Raw genomic sequence first — 11,301 nt, 5'->3', positions numbered from 1 at the left:
CTGTAAAGACGTTCAGGGGGATTTATCTTTGACCCCAGTAACATTCCAATATCTGGATGTCACAAATTCTTTTTGGGTGAAACAAAAGTAAATCCACACTTTATTAGTCCTGCCAAATGCAAATCATTAAGTTTCCCTTTCCTGGATTCCCATGGAGAGCATTTAATAAAACTCTTATTTGATGACCTGATAGCATAAAAATGTTGCATGATGCATTGATTTGGCTGGCTCAGATGGGTTTGTTGCCATATGGCTAAAATAAGTGTCAACAGAAGAGCGGCTCCCCATCGTCACACATTTGATGGACTGATTAACGTTCACACCATAAAAAAAGCTGGTAATACTTCCTGTATTTAGCAAAGAAAAAGAAAAGAAATTCATGAACAACAATCACATTACTTGGTAAACTGGATTAACTATTTTAAAAATGGATCAAGTAAACTGTACAATACTAATAAGCTTGAAAGTCGGTATTTGCCATGATCCCCTTTACTCTTCAGCACATCCTGAATTCTCCCAGCCAGCCAGTCTTATATGATCCCACACTGAAACAATAAAGTTGAGGTCCAGGCATAGTGCTCCATTGTGTGTTATTCTACCCAGGTATGCTTTTACAGCATTGGCAGTGTGTTTGAGGTCACTTTCATGCTAAAATTAAAGCCACTAAAACATTTTACAGAGGATATTTCATGGTGGATCAACATCTGACTGTATTTTTTCTGCATTCGTAATTCTATTCGACGAGTCTGCCTACAGGAGGGAGGTTGAACGTCTGGTGTCCTGGTGCAGCCACAACAACCTGGTGCTGAATGCCCAGAAGACAGTGGAGATTATTGTGGACTTCAGGAAGCACACAGCCCCACTCCCCCCCATCATCCTGACTGACACCCCCATCACCTCTGTGGACTCATTCCGCTTCCTGGGTACCACCATCACCCAGGACCTGAAGTGGGAGCCCACCATCACCTCCGTCATCAAGAAAGCCCAGCAGAGGATGTACTTCCTGAGGCAGCTGAAGAAATTCAACCTGCCAACACGGACGATGATGCAGTTCTACACTGCAATCATCGAGTCCATCCTCACCTCCTCCATCACCGTGTGGTACGCTGGAGCCACTATCAGGGACAAACAGAGACTGCAGCGTGTTGTGCGCTCTGCTGAGAAGGTGATTGGCTGCAGACTCCCATCTTTGCAGGACCTGTACACCTCCAGGACATTGCGGCGTGCAGCTCGGATCTCAGCTGACCCTTCTCACCCTGGACACAGTCTGTTTGACCTGCTCCCCTCAGGCAGGAGGCTCCGGTCCATTCGCACCAGAACCTCTCGCCATAAGAACAGTTTCTTCCCCTCTGCTGTTGGACACATGAAGGATAACCGTATGACTGTTCCCACCACTAACACATGACCCTACGCTGTGTTCACTGCATCATTCCATGTTTGGCACTGATCACCACCTGCACTCATGTATATATCTTTCAACGTAGCACTCTTAATTCTTATTCTCATGTATATATCTCATGTATATCTCATGCACATATCTTCCCACGTAGCACTTTTAATTCTTATCCCTACTTTTATTTTTTTCCATGTCTATTTAAGTGCTATTTATGACAGCATGTTTGCACTGAAGCACCGCAGCAATTTCCTAATGTTGTAAACCTGCTCAACATTTGGCAATAAACCCCATTCTGATTCTGATTCTGATTCTATTCATTTTGACTAGTCCCCCAACACCACTGGCTAAAATACAGCCCCAAACCAATACAGAGCCTCCACCGTGTTTTACAGATGACCGTAGACACTCACTGTTGTACCTCTCTCCTGATGTTCTCCATACATCCTGATAAAGACTTGTTTATGTCAAATTTGGATTCATCAGACCTGTTGCTGCTGATTTTCAGTCCAGTTCTTGAGTAAATGTCATAACTCAGCCTTTTCCTTTGGAAATCGCAAATCACACAATTATGACAAATCTTAGCCACATGGCAACAAACCCATCTGAGCCAGCCACCCGTCCATTGTGTGTATTTCTGATTTGGCTTCAGTGAACATTAGATGGATGAACTGCAGATCCAGATGCATCTCTCAGGTCCTGTGTCAGGTTTCTGCTGCATTTTGTCCTTCTGTCCTTCACTTATCCAGTTTCCTCCAATGTTTTAAGAACATACTGTGCACCATGCTGTCATATGCCAAGTCTTTGGCCAATAACTCTTTGGAAATCAAGCTGTTGGTGCAAAAATACTATTTTATGCCAAACTGTTATCTTTGGCAACTAAAGAAATGGGAACAAATCATGCGTTTACGTGACAGGCTGCAATTAACAAAGTGCCTAAAGATACAATTTAAAGTGCAAAGTTGTCTGTTATCTGTAAACACAATGCTCAATGTGCATTTTTTTTCCATTACTGAAAGACTCATACGACAGTGTTAAATGGCTTTACAAAAAAGAAAATTGACTAAAAAAGGCGGAGATACAAGGACTGAAAATGACTGTAAAAGCAGCCAATGTCCAAGGAAAACGTTTGAAAGACCTCCAGAAACCCTGGAGAACTATTGCTTAAGACCACTATAATAAAATTCCAAGAAAGCCTGGCTCCTTGGAATCAAAATATAAAGAAATGTGGAGAGGCTTGAGAATTTGCACTCCATACATACTGCCAAATGTGGTGAACAAAGGATACAAAAGTGGAAAGATTTCTAATTGTGATGACGACATGTATTTTGAGAGCTTCTCTTTGCTTTCAGCTCAAGTTTTCCAGTGTCTGGGTTTCAAACATGAAGGCATGTGCTGTCCTGTTTTTGTAATCACCGCAGCCTGCAGCAGCAAATGGGATTCAAATCTGCCCAGCTCCCTTTCCAGACTCCTGACTATCTAGCAACTTGGAATGCTGAGTTAAAATGTTTAAATGAACACAAAGTTAGCATTTTCACTGATTATATAATTGGACTTTATAATGGAACATGCACTGCATTTGTAATGTAATCCACTCCAAAAGTATGGCATGCTGTGCAGTGAGGTACAACAGCCAGTCTAACAGTTCTGTGTTTTAGTTAAAGGGAGTAAAATGCTACAGTCTTATTTTGTGTTGGTATGATACAGCCATACAGTCTATGGATACACGTACATAGAAGAAGTTGATAAGTTAGCACTCCAACACCTCATCCAAGTATTGAAGGCATTCATGCGACAGCACATGAGAAACTGCTAAAGTAATTATTGGCTCCAAAATACCAAGATGGCAATGGTCACTTGAGCCTTGAGGCTTCCAAACAGGAGTTTACAGTGGGTGACAATCATTTATATACAGTCTAAGAGTGAAAACTATGTGCCTTTTCAAATATTTGCTTGTAATCCAAAGTTAAAAAACCTGGGAAGGGTTTTCGCAGCACAGTTATCAGCGAAGTCTGCAGCACAGTTTGATAGGTTTGTGGTTTTAGATAACAATATTTAACCTGTCCATTTTCATTATTATTCTAAAAATAATGTTAGTAAACAAATTATGAATATAGAAATCGAGTCATTAAATGCATTTAAAATTTTGTTAGTAGTTTTTTTTAATTGAAATACTGTACATCTTTACATGACATCCAAAACCAGCACGCTGACATTTGGCGAGAGAAACTAAAGAACAAGAGAGGCAAAAAATTAGAAAGTGTAACCAAACACGTCAGATCCTATCATGTGCTACGTCTCTTTTACAGTCTGAGAAAATAAAAATAAAAACAACATAAATTATGTGAAAAAGCCCCCCCAAAAATTGTTTTTTAAAAATCTGCTAATATTAAAAGGGTCCATTAATAAAAGAAAAAAAAAATCAGCATTCATCTGGTTGGTGAAAAATCCATCAGCAGAGCAGCTGAACCCACGCACAGATGACTGCATAAGGCCTTTATTTCAGGAAATCTCATGTGGATCCTCAATCCTCCGGAAAACTGCAAGAAAATTCTTTCCTCCATTTCTCTGCACTTTCTTTCCTTCCTCTGTGCAGGTACCCAGACGACTTATGATGACATCATCAGCCTGCCAAAAGAGGATTTAGGATTGAATCACATCTAATGGTACAGCAGACCAAAACGTGCACTTTCTGACACTGTTCAGTAACTTTTTTTTAGCAACTTATTCTAACATACAAATCAACTTACCACCATTCTGCGCTTTTCTGATCAATAATAGAAAATTTACGTTTCTTATTTAAGGAAACAGTGCAATATTTTCTATTCCCCCCCCCCCCCCGAAAAACTATTTCCTATTTCATATCCTACTTTTGACTACTTTGCTCGAGTGAGCAGCTGAACACCAAATGCTGATGTCATGACCTGCAAACACAGCGATGCAAAGCATGTCAACGTACCAGTTCTTCATCGACGACCCGCGTGAACAGTGGATGTTCACTGAAGTGTTTCACCATCCAGAGGTGGACTTCCTCCACATCTGTGATGGTATATACCAAACCCTGACACAAACAGACAAACACACAGAGACCATTAACACAGCTCTGAGAAAAATACTAAAACTTTGCTATTTACTGATATGAACCCATTTATCAAAAAACAAACACACTCACTACTGCACTGATGAAAAAATAACAAACACATATACGAGTCTCTTTTTTTTGACACTGTCAGACATTTCAGACCTGCAGTTAGTTATATGGTTTCATCACCTTTGGAGAGCAATTTATCTCTAAAGATAAAAATAACCTAATGCCAACACAGAGGTGAATCACCTGTGTCAAGGTAGTTTACTTTGGAGACCGTGCTGATAAAATTACTAGAACTTGGATTTCTTTGAACACTTTGAAAAGGCACAGATTTCCACACCAGTGCATGTCAGCACGTATGTGTCTTAATTTCCAGAAAAAAGAAAAAAAAGCAGGGTGAGGGACGCCGTTTTATCCTGCCGTTCTGACAATACCCAAGATTTAAAACTTAGTCACAACTTAAAATTAGACTTGTTTTGGTTTGAAACTGCCTCTACAAATGAGCGCACACTTGACAGCCTCCGCTCCCACCGGCAGTTCTGGCTGCAAGCCAACGCTGAAGGCCCTTGTAGAGTTTGCACGCACACCTGCGCACACACAACGTATGTATGCACACGTGCATCAATGCGCACACACACACAACGGAGGAAAAAGGATAAATTTAGACACAAGCCTTCCATTGTTCCCCACAACCTCCATCAGCGTTCACCCCCAGTGTCCCACTGCTGCCTTGACAGCTCTGAGAGGCAGGACTTGGGTGTATAAACCAGTTGTAGGCCACACCGGTTCCCACATTTTATTTCCTGTGAACTCACAGGTTTGTACACAGTTCAATTATGTAGGAAACTAGAAGAAATGGTAGTTTAACTCTCAACTGTGACCCATAGTAGGGAAAAAATATTATTGCATATATGGAAAAACACTTACAGTAATGAGACAAGCTAAACCACACTGTTTTAAGTGGTTATTGTAGTGATACACTATCAATTTCCACTGTCAACAAATTCCATTAAAAGCTCCAAACCATCAGTGAACTCAGCCTATTAAAGCAGAATTCATGGTAGTGCATTTGTATAGGTTTGCGTTGGTGTTTGGATATACAGAGTGAAGGATTATGGGTATACAACCTACAAAACATATACAGAGCCTAAGTGGGCTTGAACAGAAAGGGCAACAACAGTAGAGTTTACCGCAGAGAGAGATGTTTTCAACATTGTTAACACTCCAGGGCACGCGGAAGGACCAACAGGAAGCAAGAGTAGCCCACAGACGTCTTTATTTACACATTTTTGACACTGCCCCCCGGTGACAGTAACACAGTACAACATGGAGATGGCGGTCTGCAAAGCTGTGCAGCTCACCGTAGGATCAACGCACAACTACGCTGGTCTCTGAACAGCTGTTGTGTTTATCCAAAGACATACGTGAACCATACTGCAGCACTGAAGAAAATGTTACTTTGTTGTTCATAGTTTATCTGAAGCGATAAAATTATTTGTGCATTTCCAATTTTAAATGATAAGCAAGAAAACTGAATAGTTATTTTATAATTTATTATCCAGTACAAGTGAGAAATGTAATGCAAAGCTCAGCACAGAACCCTAAGCTATGTATTTTTTCCACTCAATTAAAAAAGCATAGATTTTATCTTTAGAGTCCGACCGATATCCAAGTTGATAGTTTCTATTTGTTGATTCATTGGTATCTACATTTATAATGGCCTGTTGCCCACCTAAGGGCACTCTACAAATTCCCTGTTGGCAACACGTTTTCGGAACGCCACATACACGACAACCTGCTGATCCAAGCAGTGTCGAGCAGAGCGTCAGTGAGCAATCCAACTTATTGTAGCAATAAAAAAAGATTATGTTTAAATGCAATTATCATATCATCTTAATAAGAATTTATAAATAACTACATATAACAAATCTGTTATGTCTAAAAGCAAAAAAACAAAACAAGCATTAGCTGTTATATCAGATTCTCTTACATCCCTAAATATCGGTATTTGTCTTAAATATCCGATATCGGTCAGGTTTTAATTACATTGAAAGAAAACTGGAAGAAGGACAATGTTTTACATTTTTGTCTGATAAATGATGCATTAATGTTCACTAAAAACTTGGAATAAGCATAACTCAAATACATACCCCTACTCTGAGCGTGTAGGCGTATTCTGCCAACAGAGTGGGACTAATGATCCTCCATTTGTGCTTGGTCTTCTTAAAGTGAGGGTCAGGGAAGAGGAAGAACATCTTAGTGAGCTGAGAGACAGAAACAACACGGTAACAGTCACACAAGCAAGGACCAAACAAAGTGTAGGCAGTTTTATTCAACTATATTTAGCCATGCAACACAACAAAAGGTGAGCAAATCTGGCCCCCATAATTTGCTGTTGAATTTTACGCTGAGAATTGCAAAGTGGAATTTCCCTCCTTGATTTTTTTTTTTTCCTTTTCTTCCCACAAAGTTCCCCGTGTCTCCGTCCTTGACAAGTGTACAAGTGCAGGCTCTGTTCATATTTGTCTGGCTGATATATTAAAAATACTTCCAGTCACTTTTTATTAGTTAAAATAAATAACATCAGGTACAGACAGCGAGTTGTGGGGATAATCACCGGGGACGGCTACAGCCTCAAGGGCTCCTTCAGTGCTGACAGAAGGTGGAAAAACCTTCAAAGAACTGAATTATTTTTGGGTTACAAAACACACCAACAAGAGGGAGGAAACAAAGAGATTGAATCTTTTAGAATACACTGTTCCGACACTTGAAACACGGCGTGCATGTGGGAAGGATTGTGGCTAAATTTCCATTTCTAGTCTGGGTGGTCTTCACTTAATACTGTCACTTTAAAATTTGAATGATTTTGAGCCTATTGTAAGAAAAGGTAGACACCCAACGTTAAAGGAGGATGCAGCTGCACTGTTCAGCTCTGGGGAAAAAAATATGAGCCAAGAGGTATTAATGCTTAGAGGCACTGAAGCTCTGCAAGGTTGCTCTTAGCACTGTTCAAAGCCCCAACTCTTTCCAGCATGTCCTATTATTTTAAATGACCTGAAATTGCACACTAAAATATAAATACATTAAACAAATGTGCATGTTTCTATATGAAACACCTTCATGATTTGTGCTCCATAAACGTGTCACTGTTACGCCTCTTTTTCCTCCTTTAGTTGATACCCACACAGGGCATTTGAGGTGAATTTTTTTATGCAGGATACCTGAATGAACCCTGGTACACTAAGCCCACTGAGCAGTCTAATGCGGGTTTCAACAAGTCAGAGCGCTGCAGCTAATTGGGCCGGATAAAAGGCGTCTCGCTCAGCTGATGTGATGTCAGTCAATGACCCCATTGTTGTGAAATCCCTGGATTTATTGGACCTTGTATAAATTAATTCAGTCCATATGTTGAACACGTGCATATTCTTATTACCTTGGCATGTCCAGCACAGACGTCAGTTTAACGTTTTTAAAGCCCACGTTGGCTGAGCCATTTAAAAAAAAAAAAAGGTCAGGTTTGTATATGTGCTCTAATTCAATAACCTGCACATAATCATATCAATGCTGGCCCTATATATCAGGTAGGTGCATGTGGTTTTTCCTCTATTCATAAAATGCATTAGTGCCACAAAATGGTGCCGCAGTCATATTCTTTAGGTTTGCTAGAGAATTGTAGAAGCTAAAATGAGCCGCAAGCATTGAAGCGCAACAGAACCTGTAGTAGATTTTTGCAGCTGATGCTGATATCAATTTTTTGGGAGTATTTATATGCCAGCTGGTAAATATCCACAGAAAGAAAGAAAGAAAGAAAGAAAGAAAGAAAGAAAGAAAGAAAGAAAGAAAGACAGAAAGACAGAAAGAAAGAAAGAAAGAAAGAAAGAAAGAAAGAAAGAAAGACAGAAAGACAGAAAGAAAGAAAGAAAGAAAGAAAGAAAGAAAGAAAGAAAGAAAGAAAGAAAGAAAGTTTTTCTATTTTTGCCTCTGTACACCACCACAAATTTAAATAAGGCAACCGATATGTGACTGAAGTGCAGTGTTTCAGCTTTAATTTAAGGGATTTAACAAAAATAGGAATTACATTTATTTATATACACAGAGACTCAAAAATAATTGGCTGATGAGCAGCTTAATTTCTATGTGAGGCCTGTTTTCCCTGTTATTTTGTGACAAGTGAAGCAGACAGAATATCTTAAGTTGATTCAAAGTGTTGAATTTTTATGAGCGCTAAAGAAATACCAGTGAGGGAGGTTATCATTAGGCTGAAAAGCTAAAATAAACCCATCAGAAAGATAGAGATAAACTTCAGGAGTGGCCAAATCAACAATCTGGTGCATTCTTAAAAAGACTGAATGCACTGGACAAGGTCAGCAACAATGAAAGACCACAGAAGACGACTAAAGCTCATGAGGACAGAATTATTTCCATGGTTTAGAAAAACAACTTCCCAGAATGATGGAAGGAGAAACGTACGGAGATTGAGAGAAACAGCTCATGATCCGAAGCATATCAGTCTAGTGTTTCTTGATGACGTGACTGCTGACAGAACCAGCAGGATGAACTCATAGCAGAGCATCTCAAGGGAGAGAACACAGAATTTGGTCATGTCTGAGAGTTTTACACTTCAAAAATCCCATTTAAAGTCACGCTAGTTTGTTCAGTTTATTTTAAGTGTCTGAAAATGAGGATGACGCATACATACGTGTAACTCCTAAACAGTTAATGCAAACTTTTTGTTAAACCTTAAAAATCTGCACTTCATTCACATCTTGATGGTCTGATTTAAGTGTAAGAACTACATATAAACTTTGTTATAGATGAATGCCGCACCGCAGACACCGACATCCAGTGTTATTATCTTATTCAAGAACTGAACATTTCATTTTAAATGTGTTTGATATTTGGGGAAAGGTATTCTAATTTGATATGTCAAATGTGTTTGAAATGCTTTTAATTTCTTTAAAAACAAAAGTGAAAAACTGCGACTGATCCAGAAGTGATTTCTAACATTTTGCATTATGTTTGATTGAAGCCAGCCTGAGCCAGCTTTGGAAATTTAAGAGTTCTAATACGAATTCCAACAAAAAGCTCAATTAAACCAAATTAATAATGTTCCCTTTTTAATTTCTTAAATCACACTGCTGCCTTATAATGCCCTCATACTTAACCTTTTTCACTAATCCATTTTATGCGGGTAAGAGACCAAGAACATTTTTTAGGGGACTAATCTGCAGCATTTTTGTGAGCTCAAAGCGAAATATTTCTGCAGGAATTACTGAGCGAGTTAAGCCAAAAGACACCTCTGCCGTGCTGATTCATTAAACAGCAGTAACCCACCTGTCCTTTACAAAAGAAGTTGGGGAGGTACTTCATGGCATTGCTACGAATGCAGGCGATGTTCTGGTAGCTCGCTGGATTTGAGGCACGCAGCGACTGGATACGATCCTGAACATAATCTGACACTTTCACCCGGATCTCCATACCCAGGATGAGCTTATCTGGGAAGAGTGGAGATAACTCCACTGGAGTGCAGAGAAAATAAAGACACAAACATGATGTAGATTACGGAGCAATAAAAGGCTGAATGTGGTCTTTATACACAGGCTGTGTGTAGTACCTAAAAGCCCCCCATATCCACATCCAATGTCAGCAAACTCGACTCGAGGGGGCTCTGTCTCACTCAGGCTGCCAGTGAATAAGTCTGGATACAGCTTGGACCAGTCCATTTTATCAGGACACACAGGGCTGAAGAGGAGTAGGAGAAAGTACATCACTATAAATAGTTTTCAATTAAATCGTATTCTGCGGAAGACAGACCCCTTTTGAAAATAAAGGATCCATCAGCAGCGATCCTCTATTTCCTGTTTCTTTTATGTTATCTGTTTGTTTTATTCTCATACCAATCCAAACACTCAGAAACACCTAATCGTGCTCACAGAGAGCCGTGCACATGGAGCTCACTCACTAATCAAAGGTGTGGTGCGCCATCGGGTTTGAATGGGCTCGCTGTCTGTAGTAACGCTTCTGCGGCATGGACGAAGCCATGATGGATCAAAGGAAAGATGTTAATGCTGACGATATTCAGGATGTTCACCCAGTTATGAACAAACTGCCGGAATCTGCGCTCGCTCACGCTTGTTTCCACTCAGTTTGTTAGTCGCAGGGTTCTTTCGTCATCACCAAGCGTCCGCTCGGGGTTGCCAGGTTTGCTGATACCGGCTGAAAAACTCAACATTACAGTTTCTTTGTTTTCAAGTGATTTGTGTTGTTTTTAATGTTTACTGATCTATTACAGAAACCACAAAAATATGTAAACAAATTTTACCGATAAAGGTAAGTGTAAAATTACAACTCCTCCCTAGTTGTAGGATGGATGAAATTACCTTAAAGTTCTGTTTCTCTTCATGCATTCTGCAGTTATGTGGCTATATATAGGTGTTAAGAAATATGTTCTAAAACACTTCTTCAGTAAAGACTCAGAGAAGAGAAACACACAGAACTTCTTGCTAGCAAGGGCAGTCTCCAGACTGAGAGACTCGCGCTGAGAAACTGCCCCGGTCTTTATTTATACTTCAGTGTGCGTGTGTGTGTGTCCTGCTGATCAAAGGGTCATATAACATGAAAGCACAAAAGGTACATCCTTGGTCAGGAAAAGGGTAGTCTCCCCCTCACCCTAAATGTTTCACCCTAAATAACATGGTGAGGAAGTCCAGCAGTTCATCTATATGTAAAGAAGCACTTAAACTAAAACAGACATAGCTACGTTAATCCTACCGTAAAACAATAAGACAAGGTACGACCTCTCCCATGCTTCTAGGATGTG

The 11,301-nt window shown here is 39.9% G+C and overlaps 1 protein-coding gene across 1 annotated transcript; it reads right to left on the bottom strand.

The window, feature by feature from the left end:
- Positions 1-3,772: 3,772 nt before the first annotated feature.
- Positions 3,773-10,676, bottom strand: mettl1 (methyltransferase 1, tRNA methylguanosine). The gene is made up of 6 exons (XM_026168184.1): positions 10,444-10,676; positions 10,096-10,223; positions 9,816-10,000; positions 6,632-6,745; positions 4,353-4,454; positions 3,773-4,021 (listed from the first exon to the last, which is right to left on the bottom strand). Exons 1-6 carry the CDS (start codon positions 10,521-10,523, stop codon positions 3,896-3,898), a joined length of 735 nt encoding a protein of 244 aa, XP_026023969.1. The 5' UTR covers positions 10,524-10,676; the 3' UTR covers positions 3,773-3,895.
- Positions 10,677-11,301: the final 625 nt, after the last annotated feature.

Source organism: Astatotilapia calliptera, chromosome 5 (assembly GCF_900246225.1).
Source record: "Astatotilapia calliptera chromosome 5, fAstCal1.2, whole genome shotgun sequence".
Classification (NCBI taxonomy): Eukaryota; Metazoa; Chordata; class Actinopteri; order Cichliformes; family Cichlidae; genus Astatotilapia; species Astatotilapia calliptera.
Note: the sequence above shows the minus strand (reverse complement) of the source record. Positions and strands in the feature narration are given on the sequence as shown.

What these genes read in the sequence shown, in the direction of transcription:
- mettl1 (XM_026168184.1), bottom strand. Translation starts at nt 10,523, where the DNA reads ATGGCTTCGTCCATGCCGCAGAAGCGTTACTACAGACAGCGAGCCCAT. An exon ending in CCTACACGCTCAGAGTAGGG is followed by an intron (nt 4,455 to 6,631) that starts GTATGTATTTGA and finishes TGTTTGTGTCAG; the next exon opens with GGTTTGGTATATACCATCAC. An exon ending in GGGTCGTCGATGAAGAACTG is followed by an intron (nt 4,022 to 4,352) that starts GTACGTTGACAT and finishes CTCTTTTGGCAG; the next exon opens with GCTGATGATGTCATCATAAG.